Source organism: Acomys minous (genome assembly GCF_964271855.1).
Source record: "Acomys minous genome assembly, chromosome: 3".
Classification (NCBI taxonomy): domain Eukaryota; kingdom Metazoa; phylum Chordata; class Mammalia; order Rodentia; family Muridae; genus Acomys; species Acomys minous.
Genome location: NC_140485.1, coordinates 52,010,743 through 52,029,999, shown reverse-complemented (window position 1 = coordinate 52,029,999; position 19,257 = coordinate 52,010,743). Strand labels below are relative to the sequence as shown.

The 19,257-nt window shown below is 42.2% G+C and overlaps 1 protein-coding gene across 2 annotated transcripts in view; it reads right to left on the bottom strand.

Annotated features, from left to right (window-relative positions):
* TTC17 (tetratricopeptide repeat domain 17) overlaps positions 1-19,257 on the bottom strand; it is a 105,804-nt gene that overhangs the window by 75,587 nt on the left and 10,960 nt on the right. For both annotated transcript variants that reach the window (XM_084777151.1, XM_084777152.1), the window contains exons 2-6: positions 11,139-11,228; positions 3,007-3,176; positions 2,274-2,385; positions 1,928-2,059; positions 645-754 (exon numbers count right to left, since the gene is read on the bottom strand). In XM_084777151.1, coding sequence (XP_084633277.1) covers positions 645-754; positions 1,928-2,059; positions 2,274-2,385; positions 3,007-3,176; positions 11,139-11,228 — 614 coding nt within the window. The remainder of the gene's footprint in view (positions 1-644; positions 755-1,927; positions 2,060-2,273; positions 2,386-3,006; positions 3,177-11,138; positions 11,229-19,257) is intronic.

Here is a 19,257-nt window from a genome sequence, read left to right as displayed (position 1 = left end):
TGCTGTGGTGACTCTGTACCACTCCTCACGTCTCATTTTTGCATTACTGATGATACGTACTGCACATCTCTAAGTGTTGCCACAAAGTAAGACCTGGCAGACACTTTACAATTTTAAATTTCCCTTATGGCTTCTATTTTCTTTAAGAGAAGTCCATTTTAGGAGAGATGACCCAGAGCTTGGACCTTTAGCACTCACATAAAAGCCTGGTGTGGCAGTGTCACTGTAAGCACAGGAGGATCCTAGGAGCCTAACAACCAATCAACTAATCTAGCCAAAATGTCCAACTTCAAGCTCAGTGAGAGATCCTGTCTTAACAATAAGGTGGAGAGCAACAGAGGACATGTGATAACGCCCTCTGGCCTCTGCACATGCAATGTGTGGGCACAAGCACTCATGTGCATGCCTGTGCACACACACCACACCCACTCACACATACAAAGAAAGGTGGCTTGAACTCATGCTAATCCTTCCAGTTTCTGTCCTAGCACTAATATCTCATGTGAATCACAGCATTTGTACCTTACGTATTTTTCCCCTTAATGAATGGTATATTACACAGCTTTCACTTTGGACTTGCTGACATCTGTGATCATTGTTTGTGACGTGGGTATTCAGGAGGTCCTGAAAAAGAAGAATCTCACCTAGAAGAGAAGTGAAGCGCTCGCATGGCACATTCCACTACCTGATATGGCTCATTTTTTATTCTCCAGTAAAACGAAGCCAGGTTATACAGTACCCAGGAGGAAGAGTTCTAGAGAGGAAAAAAACAACAGTCAAACATAGTCAAAGACTTTTGTTTTGACCGAGGATGTTCAAAAAGAGCACAGTTAAAACCCTGGCTCTTCTGAAACTCGAGACGAAGAAGGCAAGGTGAGCTATAGTGATAAGAACACAGGAAGCAGCATAACACACTACATTTGTCCAAAGAACCTTGTAGAACCATGGTGGGAGGCTGAGGCAGGAGGACTGCCGTGACTCTGAGGCTGGTTGGGGCTACACGGTAAGTTCCAGGTCAGACTGGACCTCACAGTGAGAACCTACCCACACAAATACACACAATGTCCTGTCATCACCAGCGTGTGAGTATCCTAGCCCAATTTTCCTGATTCCTCAAGTTCTGTGAATGCAAACACACCTTTGGAAAGACATGCTGGAGAGGATAACTTCATTATAAAAATAACTAAATAACACACTTGAAAATAAAACTATTTTCTTTTGTTCAAAAATTCCTCTTTTGATATACAGATCTGACTAAGATAAACCTAAGCGTTGTAAAAATATATTTTATCTAATACCACTATAATTAATACTGCTTAGAAGCAGGACCGTATTTTCTTCTTGAGACAAGGTCTCATGTAGCCCCAGTTGGTCTCACACTTGCTATGTAGTCAAGGATGCCTATAAACTTTTGATGCTCCTGCCTCTGTTTCCAGAATATGGACTTACAACAGGCACCGGCCACTACACCTGGTTTATGCAATGTTGAAGCTGGAAGCCAGAACCCTTTAGGGCTAGGCAAGCACTGCATCAGCGGAGTTCCACCCTCAGCCTAGTGCTCCTTAGGGCAGGGAAGGAAAGAGCGACAAGTACCTTCTCAGTTCCCACACTTGCCTAAACAACACAGCTACACTCTTGGCTCATGCTATGTGATTCCTTTTTTCTTTCTTTCTTCCTTCCTTCCTTCCTTCCTTTCTTTCTTTCTTTTTCTTTCAAGAATTAGTTTAAATAAATTTTTCCAGTATCTCTTCTTGATAAAGTAAACAACTACTCATGTCTCTCTTTCCTTCTGAACGCTATACTTTTTACCAGTGTAATCATAACTCTGGATCTTCCTTTAGGGGAACAAGCAAAGCAAGTGTCCTGATTGGAACACATCCTTGGGCACACAGAGCCTCCTGGCTCAGTCAGCTCCTGGGTGACTCACCTTCTGTAGGCCTTCATGAATGAGGTGACCTATGTCGTCGATACTTCTTCCTAAGCGCTTAGATAAATATGTGAAGATTGGATCTTCTTTGGGTAAGAGAGGGGCAGATAGATTAACTCTCTCTTGTACACCCTAAAGGAGAAGACAATTTGAAAAACAGTCAAAAAAAAAATATATATGTCGTAAGAAACTCAGTATCCTTTAGCACTTATATTTAAGTATTTTTAAGATATAAGAAGCAAAGGTAAAATTGTAAAGTAGCTTGTGAGAAGGAAAATACTTTTTATAAGTGTGAGACCAAATAAAAGAAAAAAAAATCCGCCCCCCCAAACAGTTCTCTACTTACCCGTAAGTGCTGGAAAGCATGTATGCTATATGGAAGCTCTAAAATTTCAGTGCAGTCAGGCTGCTCTGGGTCTGGAGGGACGGGAGACTCTGTGTCTATGAAGTCCTCAGGCCTAAAATCAAGCAGCAGCCAGTGAATGCAAGAGGTGAAAAAAGTGCTTTGAGAAACATCTACTTTTCTCACCTCCTCCCTGCATCTGGACCTTATAAGTGCCATTACTTAGCCAACATTTATTTGTACCTTTCCATACAGCTGCCATGAAAAGTCAAATGTTCAAGGAGATCAAATTAAAGGAGACAAGAGTCAGAAAACAGTAGTAGCTAAGATGGCGGTCTTTCAAAGTCTCATAAATAATGGCTATGTCCTTTCTAGAGCTGTCACAGCACGCCAAAGGGCACCGAAAGCCCGTCCTTGTTCTTCTAGCTGCTGATCTTAAGGACCTTTTTGTAGTAAGGTAGACAAAACTGTTCTAAACTGTATTCATATGATAAGTTCTGAGAAATATTTCCACATGTTTACTGGGCACTTGTGTTTTGTTTTTGAGGTAAACAGCTTAGTTTTATATCATGGTATAAAATACATCTAACTGGTTTGCAAGCTTTCTCCATACATTGTGCATTTTGAACTTTGAAATTTCAATAAACTCATCCATGATGAAACCTTAACTCTTATCCAGGAACTTCTTTCTTACTGATTCGGGACAATTTTAGTCTTGGAAAGAGAACCGCTTTACCTGATGTCCTTGCTCTCCAAAGTTATGTACGTGCCATCGTACAGGTCCAGGTCTCCCAGGGGCACCTTGGCCTTGATGCAGTCGGGATCCTCTTTATTGTGTCTCTGCTCCAGTCCTGTGTCTCTGTCCTCGTTCTCTTCTATGTGGATTTTTTGAGCAACTAACTGTTTCTGTTAAAATAAAAACACAGCCAGGTGTGGTGGCACACTCCTTAAGCCTAGCACCACAGAGGCAAAGGCAGGTGGATCACCGTGAGTTCGAGGCCAGCCTGGTCTACAAAGCCAGTCTAGGACCGCCACGGCTACAAAGAGAAACCCTGTCTCAGAATAAAAACAAAAACAAGCAAACAAACAAACTAGAAAAGCAAAGGGCAATGGGGAGCCGTGAGAAGGCTCAGCAGGTAAAGGCACCTGCTGCCAGGCCTGCACATCTGACCAATCCCAGAACTCACATGGTAGAGCAGGAAGACTTCCTTACAAGTTGCCTTTTAACTTTCATGCCTTTATGCATGTGCCTGTACTCATACACACGTGCACACAGACACAATCAAACACAAACGTAAGTTAGAAGAAAAAAATGGACTAACAATACTTCAGCCGGATGCCAACGGAGCCACAGGAGAATGTAATCAGCACTGACCTAGTCATAGGCAGGCACGGATTCTGAACGCCCTTAACTACCCCAGTAGACACACAGCAGCCTCTCTGAACAGTATCCAGACGTACGATCCACCTGTTCTGTTTCTCTCTTAAAATATTATTCTGATAACGTGTGATCTGATGTAAAATTAAAAAACTCAGCTCTTTATATAAATGGCCTTCTGTTGATGTACTGCTGTACACCGTGTTAAACTTAACACTATATTTTCAGATTTGTCTGTATCCATCATTATGGCTCTATATTTTCCATGTGAGTGTATGTATTAAACCATATTAATTTTTTTGTTAATGCTTAGGTTGCTTCTCTATACTTTTTTCCTTAAAAACAAACAAAACGGTAGGGGCTGCCAAGGTGGCTCAGTAGTTAAGAGCACTTGCTTCTCTTCCAGAGTACCTGAGTTCAGTTCCTAGCACTCACATTAGTTGGCTCACAACAGCCGATAAGGGATCTGATGCCCTCCCCTGGTGCCCATGCACGCCTATCCTCACATGCCATGTGACACACAAACACAAACAACAGGTAACTGAGGCAAACACTTGTATCTGGGCAGGCCAGCATCCGCCTTCATCAGAGAAACTTCTTTCTGCCATGGATGGCGAGTAACAGAGAAACCACAATTGGTCAGGTGCAGACAGCAGGAGACTATGGGGTGCTTGGCCCTATTTGGGACAGCTGTGTCACACTGTCCTCCAAGGCTCTTATCACAGAGGAGGGGCTGAAAGACTGTCAGGGCCTGAGATAGAGAACACTGTGAAAGAGTGTGCTCCAGATGGGCCAGGCTCCTGCATACCTAACCTCACAGGAGCTGGGACGCACTCACAAGGCCAAGCCAGTGAAGATCCCGGCAAGGTTTGAGGAGGGGCTCCTGAAGTTCCACCCCTGGCAGAGGAGCGAATGGTACTGGGGACTCGGTTTACTTTCCCCTAATCGCCTTGCCCAATGTGCGGTGCAAGAATTCTAGCAGGCGAATAACTAGGCGCGTGAAGGTCAGAGGCCAGCGTGTGGGAAGCCAGTTGTCTCCTTCCATCTTGTCAGTTCTGGGGAGTGAACTCAAGTCACGAGGCTTAGCAGGACCTTTGTCCTCTGAGCCATCTAACCAGCCCTGTATCTGACTTGGACTCTGTCAAATCTGCTCCCCAAGACTATAAAAGTTCTACCAGCAGGCCATGCCAGAGTCCACACCCTTACTCTTACTTTTTATTTGATGTGCTCTGATGGTCATGACATATCATCTGGTTTTAACTCTCACAGGAGGTCTTGTGGCTGTGATTGGCTGCATCACACTCCCTGTGTCCTGCCCCTCCTCATAAGATAATTTTACACCATTGTTCTGTGGACTCAGACCTACACAACAGGATATGAGAAGTCCTGTAGTGCGCTGGTAGGTATCAGTATGCTTTACTCTAGCTACTGAGAAAGCTACTGTACAGGCAGTGGCTTCTCTGTCAGCCTGGTACTAGGCTTGTAGATCGGAGACATGGTATAAAGCCTAGAGAGTCAAGACCCAAACTGTAGGTTTAGCTATCAAGTTTTTTTTTGTTCCAGCCAGGTGAGATGACATGGACCTGTAATCCCAACACCTGGGAGGTAAAGCCAAGAGGATCCGAAACTCAAGGCCAGCCTCAGCCACACAGCAAGTTCAAGGCCAGCCTGGGCTTCAAAAAGCAAAAGGGGCTGGAGAGATGTTTCAGTAATTACAAGTGCATAACTGCTCTCCCAGAGGACCTGGGTTCAGCTCCCAGCACTTCCATCAGGTGCTCCCAAGCAGCTGTAAGTCCAGCTCCTGGGGATCTGATGTCCTCTTCTGGTCTCAGGGGCACCTGCCCTCATATGCACACCTCCCCACAAAAAGACACATATACACACAACTAGAAATAAGATTAAAACTCTCTCGAAAAGGAGATTTTCTTATTAAAAAGAGCATATCCCATATCCTATGATGTGTTTCCAGTGTTTCCTCCCAACTCCACTCTTTTTCTAATGTACATAACAAACTTTTCCATGTAATTTTCTCTGGTCAATGGAATGTAAACAAAGGTGATTTTTCAGAATGTTTTTACTTAAAAATTTTAATTTGATGATGATGGTGGTGGTGGTGGTGGTGGTGGTGATGTGTATCTGGGTCTCCACTGGCTTGCATGTGGAGGTCAAAGGATAACTTTCAGCGTTGGTCTCTCCTTCCACAGTGGATTCCAGGGGTCCATTTCTAGTGTCAGGCTTGCGTAGCAAGCACTTTTACCCTCTGGGCCATCTTGCCCAGTCACTCAAACTTTCAACAGCCTTGTTCTTATTGCTTGGCTGGTCTTCCTTGAGCGCCCAACTTTCCTTCATGAGAATGGCACTGAGAATTTTTAACTTTTAAAGATTTGCGCTTCTCTCTCTCTCTCTCTCTCTCTCTCTCTCTCTCTCTCTCTCTCTCTCTGTGTGTGTGTGTGTGTGTGTGTGTGTAGTGTGGAGGCCAGAGGTCATGTACCCAATGCATACAGGGCACTGGATCCCCTAGAACTACATTTATAGATAATTGTGTGCCCCGCTCTGGGTCCTAGGAATTGAACCCTGGTCTTTTGGAATAGCAGTCAGTGCTCTTAACTGCTGAGCAATCTCTTGCCCAACCCCATCCCCATTTTAATTTTTTAATCAGTAAATGTTTTTTTTGTTTCTGAAAGAAAATAACTTAGAAACCTAAAACTATCATTGCCACATATTTAAAACAGTAATCTCTTAATATTAAATACCTAGTCCATGTTCAAGTACACAATTGCTTCTTTCTTCCTTCTTTTTGAATTCAGTTTTAAATCCTTGCTTGCATCAAAAACCAACTATCCAGGTCAGCCCAGCTCCCAGCACCGACAAGCCTGAGCTGCCCTCAACCTTGGTGAGGGAAGCTGCTTCCTGCAGAGGGCAGCACTGAATGGAGCTTTGTGTGAAATGCTGAGAACAAGAGACTGCTCAGCCCTAAACAAATCATCAGTATAAATATACTCAGTGCACCAAGAACTAGACACACCGTGGAGAGGAGGCAGGAAGAATGTACGAGCAGAGGATGGGCAGAGGATGGGGACGGAGCGGTGAGATAGTGTCTTCTGGATATGATGTGACGTCACCATCAGGATCTCACAGGAGCTGTGGTACCTACACACGCACAAGGTAGCCAGATTCTCAGCACAGACAGGGCACATAGGGGCTCAAGGTCCTACCTTGTGCTGAGTGGGTATTGCTGGGGGAAGAAGAGTCACTCTTTACTGAGGATATGGTCCCTGCGGGTTTCCCCCACTCATGAGCCTATTACATTGGCAGCATTAACTGGACTTAGTAGGTTTTAAAAACAAACAACATGAAGCTGGGAGAAAGAAATGTTGAGGGGATATGAGAGGAGTTATAGAGTGGGAAATGGGGGGTAGATATCATATTTCATTGCATAACTTTTTAAAAAATTATACAAAAATTTCAAAAATAAAGTCTTAAAAAAGAGTACAACGAAATCTACAATACAACTGGCTGTCTAGTAGTTACCACATCATTTCCCCCCGGCCCCTTCCCCATATGATTTGTTTACGGAAGCAGGCTGTTTATGCTACAGAGTCTGCCAGTCTTCTGGACCATTTTTATCGAAGGTTCCCCTAGTTCCTTAGCACTGTCCTCCTCTGTATTTCTATGAATACTGGCCTGGGGATTTGGGGTAAGAACCTGTCCATGTCACAGACTTCTTCACAGTCCGGTAAAACCTCCAGTCTTGTCTCCGAGGAGTATTTTAAATAGGTAAAAGAAACAATGACAAAGGAAACTAGTGGTAGGAAAAAATGATTGATGTTGGGCTTTAATTAGATTTTTGGCAAGACTACTTCAGCATGGAGCCATTCCTACATTTTTAATATATGTGATGAAAATATTTCCAATGGGATTTCCTTTTTTCCCCCTCCTGAACATTATAAAATAGTCTAAACTGTTTTAGCTCTGTCATACTGCAACTATGTATTATTGAATTTTGCATACAGTTTAATCTGTTAGGATACCATAAATGAATAAATTTAGCAACTTTTTCAATGCTTTAAAATCACCATTATATATTCTATGTACTTCTACTCATTTTTTTTTTTTTTTGCTTTTTATGAAGTACATTCTTCATGTTTTCATGTAAGTGAAGGTCTGTGGATAGAAAACTTTCTGCTTATGTGCCAGAAAACATCTTTACTCTGACTTTATTCTCAAATGAGCTCAAATCTCAGCTCATGGCAACTTCATCTTTGTAATTCCTTGGGTCACTCCACTGCAGTCTCCCATGACCCGTGCTCTGAAGCGGCTTCCAGAGTCCACCCAGCTCCCAAGGCTGACCTAGCTCTTCCTTAGCACTGTGGAGTTTCAACTCCTTGTTCTACTCCAGCCTGCAATGATGCCAAGCTGAGGGTGCGGCTACTGAACTGCTGGATGATTTGTTTTCATTTGTGTTCATCGGGCTTTACTTTGCCTTTTTGCTAATTTTCTTCTCGGGCCTTCTGTAAAGCAAGCTGCCCCCCCCCCCCACGCCGTTCTGAGGCAGTAAGCCTGCACCCACTCCTCCACGTCACCCAGTGCATGGCCAGCGCTCTAACATAGCCTGCTCATGGCTATATTCCCCACTAGTGCTCCTGTTTCTTTCTCGTTTCAGAGGCATGCTTCCATTGCTTTTAAGCTCGGCTACTCTTTTTTATATCTGTATTTGTATCTCACCTATCTGTCCTGTCTATGTGAAGAAAGCATAAATTCCTACACTAAACTTACTTCAAAATTGGTGGATCCAGTACATTTCATTTACTGGATGAATTAATTGCATATTATTAAACTGGATTCTTCTATTTATGCCACTAAAAAAGTAATAGCAGTAAGTGGACATAATGTGTCTATGCATCTAAAAGCAAACGCTAACTTCTGAACAACTGCCATTTATTTGAACATTATGTTTAAATAAAAACAGGTTATGCTTTAAAGCATGAATCCCTACAAAGAAGTCTATTGTTGTAGTCCTGATATTAGTGGGGAAAACCCCAACATTTCCAGGGTTATAAGTGATAAAACCATCAGTGTTAGGGTTGGAGACTGTTTTAAAATGTTATTGACCCTGAGTTCTATGTTCTAAAGCAACTACTACAGTAGGGCTAGTTCACAGGTGCTGAACGCCTTTCCCCTTTACTTAACACAAGTTAAACATCCGTAGACACATATATGCTGATAGAGGTACTGGTCTGAATTTATGCCAGTGAAATTCAGGGCTCAGTGTAGCCAGAAAATGAATTATTGACTTAGTTTAACAGGAAGTTGATTTTCAAGACATAAGCTGTTGGGAGTACAGTGCTTGCCCAGCATGCTCTGGGTTCAGTGTTTACAAAACACTAGTGCGGGGTTTTGGTTTTGTTTTCGTTTTTCTTTTTCTTTTTGTTGTGGTTGTTGTTGTCGGTTTTTGTCAAGTTGACACAAACTAGAATCACCTGGGAAGTGGAAATTTTAACTGAGAAAATGCCTGCTTCCCTCAGACTGGCCCATATGCAAGTCAGTGGGGGCACTTTCCTCATTAAAATGATTGGTGTAGGAAAGACCAGCCCACTGTGAGCAGGTGCCAGGCGACCTTGAGCCAATAAGCAGTGTTCCTCCAAGGTCTCCACTTCAGTTCCGGCCTCCAGGTTCCTACTCTGACTTCTCTTCATGATGGATTGTGCTGGGGACACATAAGTCAAATAAACTCCTTCTTCCCCAGGTTTGGAGTGGGGTGGTCATGGTTTTTAATAGAAAGCAAACTATGAGAGAAAAATAACAAAAATTCCCCAAACGAAACCCAAGAATAAGCCGGAGGCATCTGCCTCTAGGTCTGTTTCCTATAAACTGAGATGGTCCTTAGAAGTCCATCCTGGTCAGGGCTGGAGAGATGGCTCAGTGGTTAAGAGTCCTGTCTGCTCTTCCAAAGGTCTTGAATTCAATTCCTAGCAACCACATGGTGCCCTCTTCTGGTGTACAAGCTCACAATGCAGGCAGAACACAGTATAAATAATAAATAAATAAATCTTAAAACAAAAACAAAAAGTCCCACAGAAGTCCATCCTGGTCAAAGGCACACTATACTCACAACTCTTGCTTATTCCCAGTATTTTCTAACTCTCATTTGGCTTCTGATTTTTGCTATAGCTTATTTTCTTTAAAATTTTAGATATAATTTATATTTTAACTTTAAGTAGACAGTTTATGTGGGGGGCAGGGAGTAATCTTGTTTTTCCAATGACTTCATGTTACTGAACAACTGAGCTCATGGATATAAATGATGAAAACCAGTGTCTAACAATGTTGTGTGATTTGTTCATTAAACTAAAGCCATATTTTGTTTTTCCACATGTAAGTTTCTAGCTTTCATAGCACAAACTGGTTCAGACTTTTTGACTTCCCCATGAGAAAAGACAATAGTGAAACCCTAATTTTTACTCCTTCAGAATGAATGAAAATTATAATTTTTTGGTTTAATGAAAACCTTCCCCCCCACCCCTCTGTTTTGGAGACAGAACCTCACTGTGTGCACTGGACTGGCCTGGACCTCAAGGGCTGGGATGATGGGTGTAGGTGCTACTTGCCCAGCTCCTTTCTTCTGTTTCTTTTTCCTTTTGAGACAAGGTATCTCTGTGTAGTTAGTGCTGGGACTCTTTGTACAGACTAGGCTAGCCTTGAAGTCACAGAGGCCTCTCTGCCTCTGGAGCACTGCGATTAAAGATGTGAGTAAAACCACGTCCAGTGCTTCTCTTTCTTTTTAAATTTTACCCAAGCACTTGTCAGAGCATCCCAGAGGGGATGTCCTCTTCATACTGGAGGTAGGGGATGGGGGGAGGGCAATGACACAGAACCTATTCTAGTGTTAAGTGAGTGGAGAATTAGGTTGATTCATACACCAGGGCACTCTGTTTCTCCATCACCTTGATGGAGAGGATGGATGTAGACAGGGGTAGTAAGGAGGCGGGGGTGAGAGTAGTCAGTATAATTAAATACATGAGTAAAACTGCTTAGGAACAAATTTAATAATACACACACACACACACACACACACACACACACACACACACACACACCCCTATCTCATTTTGACAAAATTTGTCAAATCGATTATTTTGAAAGACCCTGCCTCAAAGCAAGATCTAAAATCATACATCTAGCCTGGAGAGATGGCTGAGAAGTTCAGAGTACCTACTGCTCTTCAGAGGTCCTGAGTTCAATACCCAGCAAGCACATGGTGGCTTACAACAACCTATAATGTGATCTGATGCCCTCTTCTGGCCTGTAGTTGTGCATGCAAACAGAGCACTGTACACATGATAAATAAATAAATCTTTAAAAAAAGAAATCATATTGTTCCAAAAGTCACAGGAATTGGGCTTAACAATTCACTCTAGCTGTTCTTTGAACACAGTCAGCTCCTGGGAGGCAGAAGTTTCAGCCGCACATCACATATTCAGTTGTCTCACCTCTAACTCTTTGAGGTAGTTAACTGTTGTTTCTTGTCTCATTAATATGACTAAGTCATGTGGATGCTTCAAGTTCATTGGTGAGTCCACCTACAAGAAAGCAATAAATAAGTAAATCAAACTCCCATTTCATTCATCTCAAGTTGACTAATAATGCTCCATCTACTGAGCTCAGTTGCTGTCTCATCACCATTTCAGTTTGTGTTAGTCTGCAGGGGCATTTCCCAAGTGACCTCATGTAGGTAGGGCTGGGGGGCTGCTCGGTGAGCAGGGGCTCAGCATGTACAGAGTCCAAGGAGTAAACTCGGCAAGAGAAGTACTTGGCAACAAACAATAAAATCGTTTCCTTTAAGTAGTTTTCATACCTATAATAGCAAGAAAACAGATTGCTTGGTTTTGATAGCATGCTTCATAGCTGAAGAGACTTGGAAGTGATAAAAAAGAAAATATTAAACATATTTTTGAAAGGCCATTTGGAGAAGTCATAAGTCAAAGATGATGTAAGATCAGCTGTAGAGTTATTACTTAGAGCGCACATTCTCTGACTAACAGATCAGGTGACTGTGCGTTTGCAGACACAGGAAGATGAGCCCCACTCACTGGCAGCAGGCTTGGAGATTTGCTCTCACTTTCCAAGGGTTTTTACAACATGTACCACATGCTCATCAGCAGCACACAGTCCTTTACTTAACAAGACAAGCTCTAGGAAACTACAGCATTGTTAAACAAGGAGACAAACCTACGTACAGGGATACTACTCACCACAACACTCGCAGCTGAAGAGATAGCAGATACCTAATTCCATCAACAAAGCAACAGTGGACTAGAACAAGGGAGAAATGTAAAAGCTACAGCCAGCGGCATGAGTATCAAAGACTTCACATCGGAAGCCAAGAACACCTGCTTAGTTGCATCTTGTCCAGTCCTCAAACAGCAGCTACTCAATGGAGTTTCCAGAAAACCAAGAACCCAGAGGGGCAGGAAGTGAAGGATCAGTCCTTCGGTCTCGAACATCCAAGCCTGTTACTTGGTGTTTGAAGAACTTGCAGGAAGAGTAAGACAGATGGAGACAACGTTCCAAGCTAGAGAACAATCTTACTTTTAGATTAAGAAATGCTCACATAGCCAGTTTCCTCACACCCCACTGTAAGAGAAATGTGTTGTGCTTCCTTGAAGCTTCTGGTTTAGCAAAGATGCAGCAGCTAGCAGAGGCATCAGGATAAGATTATTAGCTGACAAGAAGGGGAGCTACTGACAGCTGGGTTTCTCTTTTTGAGGTGACAGCAAATGGCATGGCTCTTTGCCAGAGAGAGGCTTAGCAAGGGAAGAGTTATGACCTGACCTGTATCTTTACTGCAGTAATTTCAAGGCATTAAATTCTAAAATGTTATGGTAATTATCTTGGCAAATGCCAGCATAGATTCCTTTCCTTCTGAGTACCTCTCCTCAAAATACTACAAGAAAATCCTGTAAATACCAGAGCATCCACTCTGCCCATACGTGCTTACTAAGTCTCTGCAGGCCTGGTCCACTGACTCAACACTTGGATTTTTTTTTTTTTAATTTATGTGAGTGCTCTATCTGTATGTACACCTGTATGTCAGAAGAAGGCATCAAACTCCAGTATAGATGGTTGTGAGCCACCATGTGGTTGCTGGGAATTGAACTCAGGACCTCTGGAAGAACAGACAGTGTTCTTATCCGCTAAGCCATCTCTACAGCCCCCAGCACTTGGAATTTTTACACTCCTATGTTCTCTCTGTAAAACGTGTAAAGGAATGATACAATGTCATAATCTTTACCATTTAAAGACACTCATGAGCAAAAGCAAGAGGTATTAGAGAGAGGTAGTTTAATCCCAGCACTCAAGATGATGAAGCAGGATTATCAATTTGAGACAAGTCTGTGGGCTATATATTGAGACCCTGTCTCAAAAAAAATAAAATAAAATAAAACCACCAACCAAACAAACAGAAGAGAATATACAGCACACTAAGATCTCAAAGTTCACTTTGGCTTTTCATCAAGTGACAAATGCCACCTATTTCCACTTCCCAACCGCACAATAAATGCTTATAGGCCCTGAATCCGAATCACAAAGGAAAGGCAGAATTATTTTCACTTGCTCTATTTGAGAAAAGAAATATGAACTATATTTAGAGCAATTATACTGTGGGGGGGGGGGAAGTGAGCAGGCATGTGAAAGGTGAGTGTGTGGACTTAATCCTGTGATCTGGGAGGATACACTCTCTAGGCCTCTGGTGACACTTCATTGTTCTGCAAGAACCTACTTCACTAAAGATGACAGAATGTGCCAGACTATTCCACTGCAGTTTCCTTAGAGCACATGCATCCAATGATAAAAACAGCAGTAAGTATTTTACTCCTATCAAGTGGACTTTTATAGATTTTACTTGTTGCTTTCTCCAATGAATCAAGACCTTGTTTTTCTTTTTCTGCTTTACTTTTATTTCCTGTGCATTAGTGTTTCGCCTGCATGTATGTTTGTGTGAGGGTGCTGTGCCCCGGAACTGGAGTTACAGATGGCTGTGAGCCACCATGTGAGTGCTGGCAAATGAACCTGAGTCCTCTGGAAGAGCAGCCAGAGCTCTTAACTGCTGAGCCATCTTTCCAGCCCCAAACTGAGACACTGTTAATAGCCACATCTCCTTTCAGAGCCCTAAGATAGTGGATTTAGTAAATCCACACAGCAAGCGATGGAAACGGCTCCATTGCCAAGTTAGATATGGTGAACATTTTAAACAAAATGACCAATATAAGGGTACAAACATGTGATGTTTTAGGAAGGCAAATTTTAATCAATCGTCAGTGGTCTTTTACGGCAGGAAATGACACATTTCTGTAGTGATATTAGTTCAAGCCTCATATGCAACTTATTCATATACAGTATTGTTCTAACCCTTGTAATGGTATTCATTTTAACATATGAAAGTAGTATCACAACCCACTCTTCTCCTGGCAGCAGTGTGAAAATTGATGAATAAAATCTTATAATATGATAAACTCATTAAAGATATTCCTTTTAAGAACCTGACGTACAGTAGGTTTTTATTCAAAATTTTAAGTTAAGACACTATCATGGGAAGGGCTGGAAAGATGGCTCAGCAGTTAAGAGCACTAGCAGCTCTTCCAGAAGACCCAGGTTCAATTCCCAGCACCCACATGGCAGCTCACAACTGTCTGTAACTCCAGATCCACGGGATCTGACACCCTCACACAGACATACATGCAGGCAAAAACAACAACAAGAACAAAAACCAAAAAAGAAAAAAGACACTATCACGGAAAGTATAATACCCTGAAACCTTCTAAGATTATCATTTTACCTCTATATAAAACTAAAATAACACTACTTAGTCTACTTCTAGATTTTGCTGGTCAGTACGCATAATTTCCTTCTTTATCACAACTATATCCCTGGCTTCCCCTTCCTCACAGGGGAGCCCTGGCCAGTGTATTCTTTTCTATTAGTCACAGTGGCTATTTCTGAGATAGGATTTCCTAAGTGAGGTCAGCTGGTACTACAGAGACTCTCATCAGAGCTATCTGAGCTACTAGGGACCAGCCAGCTTGCATTTAAGGAGACTTGAGAATGGGGCTGAAGAAGCACAAAAACCTACCCTATTTATGCCCTGAGACAAATTATACTTGTACTTGTGGCTTGCCCAACATGCCAATGGAATGCTTATAATTCAGAAAGTGTGCATGCTATTCCTGATGTGTCCCTAATTTATATTACACTTTAATTAATTAATTAATTATTAATCGAGTGTGTAAGCATGTACACATGTGCCCATAAGTGGAGGTCAGAGAATCTTTCTTTCCATGTGTAGGTCCCAGGGATTTTACTCAAGTCTGGCCATTCAGCATTTCACTGGTCCAACTTTGCCTATCTTTAAAGACCCTCTGCCATGGCATCTTTGTGGTTCTTTTAAAAGTCCTGTGCTGCCTATTTGTTTTTGTGTTTGCTTTTCAACTTGACCCAAGAGAGCATCATCAAAGAGATGGGAACCCCAATTGAGAAAATACTTTCCTAAGATGGGGCTTTGGCAAGCCTGTATGTGGGTGGTGCCACGCCTGGAGGTGTTCCTGGACATTGTTACAAGGTGGGCTGAATAGTCCAGGAGGAGCAAGCCTGTAAGCGGCATTCCTCCATGGCTTCTCCTTCAGCTTCTGCCTTGACTTCTCTCAGTTATGGACTGCTCCCTCAAAGTGTTGGATGAAACAACCCCTTTCCTCTCCAAGTTGCTTTGACAGCAGGAGAAAGTCCAGCTAAGACAAGTCTCTTGTGCCTTTGCACATGGTGCTTCTCTCCTTGGCACCTACTTCTGATGCTTTTGACAGGGGCTAAACAACTGAACCAATGACATTTCTTTTATGAAGCCAACCATCCATCCTCTTCTTATCTCCCATAAGAGCCTGTATACACCCTACTGTATAGTCAAGTGTTACATGTATACACACTCCTATATAGACAAGTGTTACATGTATATACACACTCCTATACTCTCAAGTGTTGCATGTATACACACTCTTGAACAGTAAAGTGTTACATGTATACATACTGCTGTATTATCAAGCACTGTATGTATACACACTCCTGTATAGTCAAGCATTACATGTATACACATTCCTGTCTCGCCAAGCATTGGATGTACATTACATGTCCCATGACTAGTTGAATTAAATTATCTTCCTTTACTGAGCTACTTCCCTATCTATCAGTTGAAAGGATCCAATTAGATTACTTCTAGGTTCTTCTAACTTTTTAACTCTACCTCTATCACATTTTTACCAGCCTGACTTATATCCCTGAAAAAAAAAATCTACTATTCAAATCAATGAGATTGCCATATTTTCAACTGGCCCATATAATCTTTACTTGCTTGGAGCAAGGGTGCTTTCCAGAGTTGCAGTTAAAAGTTTCTTCTGGCACTAAAGAGATGGCTCCATCAGTAAAGTGTTCATTATGCAAGCCTGAGGACCTGCATTCAAGCTCCAGAACCTAAGCACACAAAGCAAGCCAGGAGTGGTGATGCGTGCTTGAAATCTGGTGCCAGGGAGGTAGACAGGTGGCTCCTGGGGCTTCTAAGCAGAAAACAGCAGGGCTAGGAAAAGACCCTGACCCAAAGGAAGAACACTGGAGGATGACCTCTGGCTTGTATACCTCCCACACATGCTCAAGAGCGCCCGTGCGTGCGCACGCGCGCACACACACATGTGTCTTCCCACTCCATCCTACTTTCTGTTAAACTTTCCATTTACTCCAATTAAGCAGTGGCTATTTCTAAGTAGTTCAGTTGTTCAATATATCATGCAAAGCTTTCTGCCCTGCAGATCTTATTTTTTTTTTAATTTTTTAGGTACATTAGTACTTTGCCTGAATAAAGGACTGTGCACCACATGTATGCCTGGTTCCCCAGGGGGCCAGAGGAGGGCATAGGATTCCTTGAACCTGGAGGTATGGATGGCTGTGAGCTGCCATGTGGGTGCTGGGAGTAGAACCTAGGTCCTCTGCAGAACCATGCAGTGCTTTTAACTGCTGAGCCATCTCCAGCTGCATGGGCCTTAATGCTAGCAAAGCTCAAGCTTACTTTTTTTTTTCTGATTCTAATTAAGTATGGTACTTCAAATACAAACAATATAGAGAGAATCAAGAAAAAGAATAAAAATGATTTGAACTCTCATCTTCAGAGATATCTACTGTTAGATATATGTTATGATAACTTCTATCCTTCCAAAATGGGAACATGAGCTTCTAGAGATGACTCAGTAAGTAAAGATACTTCCGGCCAACTCTGATGAACTGGGTTCCATCACTGGCCACCTATGTGGTGGGCTGGGAAAACCTGCTCCCAAAAGTTTCCTCTGATCCCCACATGCATGCCATGGCATGTGCATAATCCATGCAAGATACTCCCCAACACAGTCAGTCAGTCAATCAATCAATCAATGTAGTAATTTTTAAAAATGAGAATAATATCTAACCTTCGCCTGCCCACTCCTCTGCCCACTTTATTGGATGTCTCTCCCAGTAAATATAGATGGATCATTAATCTTACTTATGTGTATATGCAGGTATATGTGTTTATGTTCAAGAGCCTGTGAAGACCAGAGGTCAACTTCAGTTGTCACTCTTCATGTAATTGCTACCTTGTTTTTTGAGATTCTCTCACTGGAATTTGGGACTTACCAATTAGTCTAGGCTGGCTAGGCAACCAGTGCTTTCTACAGTGCTGAGATAACATGCACGTGCTACTACTCCTGACTTTTTATGTGGTGCTGGGGACTGAATTTGGGTCCGCATACTTGCAAAGCAAGCACTTTTCTGGCCAAGCTATCACCTCATAATGTCTTCCCCCTCCCTCCTTCTCCCCACTTGTGTGTGTGTTCACACATGCACAAAGGCACACACTCCATGTCAGGTGCCCATCTCAACTGCTCTCCACCTGAATGTTTGAGACAACCTTTCACTGAACCCTGAGCTCACCAATTCATCTAGATGGGCTGGCCAGCAAGATTCCTCATTCTGCCTTCCCATGTGCTGATATGCTCACACTTTCTCTGTGGTTATGGAGTGTGACTGCACAGAAAGCACTCTACAATGCCATCTCCAATTTATTTTTGACACAAGGTCTCATGTAGCCCAGGATGGTCTCTGGTAAGCTGAGAATAACCTTGAAATTCTGATCCCCCTCCAAAGTGCAAGGATTACAGGGGTGGCTCACCACACAGTTTATGCCGTGTTGGAGATGCACCTACCAACAGAGCTGTAGCCTCGGATTGACCTCAATTTTAGTGTTTAACAGGTTGACACTGTTTAACTGGACTAACTTTGAACTCCCCACTTTGGCCTCCCAAGTAGTGGGATTACTGATGTGTGCTACCACACTTAGCTAATAGTTAATAAAGCCTCACTTACTAAAATTTAGGTTATTCATTGTTTTACTTAAAAAAAAAAAACCTGTGATAAGCGTCCTTCCACGCAGACCCTCTGGACAGCTGTCTGGATGTATGCTTCCCTTTGAAGAGTGTGTCTAAGTCACAGGAAATGCACTTTATGCTTTCAGTTGATTTTCTCCAAAATAGTTGATTCAACTTAAATTCCTACCAACAGTGAGTTTCTATAAGACTTTAGGAACACGAGAATAACTAGAAATACATTTTAATCTCTTTGTGGGCTTCTATATTGGCCTTTTCTTTTACACTTAAAAATATTTCTCCTGCCTCAATCTAAATTTGATAGTTTATATACAGTATTTTTAAAGAATGGCTCTACATAGTGGGACTCTAGGTTATGACTTTGTGTTTCCTGTCTTTTCAACAGTGAGCTCATATTGCTTAAGTTTATAAAGGAAACTTCTACCTATAAGTACATTATCTTTACTTAAACATCAAACATGAGTGTACTGCGAAATGATTTTGTTTTATTTAATTTTAAATAAACTGTAATGGCAAGTAAAATCTCAGTTCTGAAGAACAGTCTGACAGCTTTCTCTTAGGTATTCGTGAAGACAGTTCTTGTCACAGATGTGGATCCAGGGAGAAGACCTCAAAAATGCTCAGCTACTGTCTTTTCTGGGCCATACCTTTCTCTTCAGATCTTATCTGAAGTATAATTTATTGCTATTGTCAAGGAACTGACCAAGGAACCTTTGCATGAGTGATTAAGGACAGGGACTAATAGATTAGGCTGGTCGGCTTCAGGCTTTCTCCGGTCTCCACCCTCCCAACACTGGAACTGCAAGCATAGGCGCCATGCCTGGTTTTTTATATGGGCGTTGGGGATCGCACTAGGGTTCTCAGGTTTGTGCAGCAAGCATTTATGGATGGAGCCATCTTCCTTGCCTTTGAGTGCACACTTTGTTAAGACAACTGTTTTGCTGTAATTTTTGTTGTTAGAAGACTTATATAATATTTTAATGAGAAAGTTAAATCTGCTCTCAGTATGAAGAATTATCAAGCACCAAATTAAAACACACACACACACACACACACACACACACACACACACACACACACAAACACTTAAACAAGAATCCTGACTTTCACATGAATTTTATGGCCACCATCCTTCCCTGATATTTACCCTTAACTA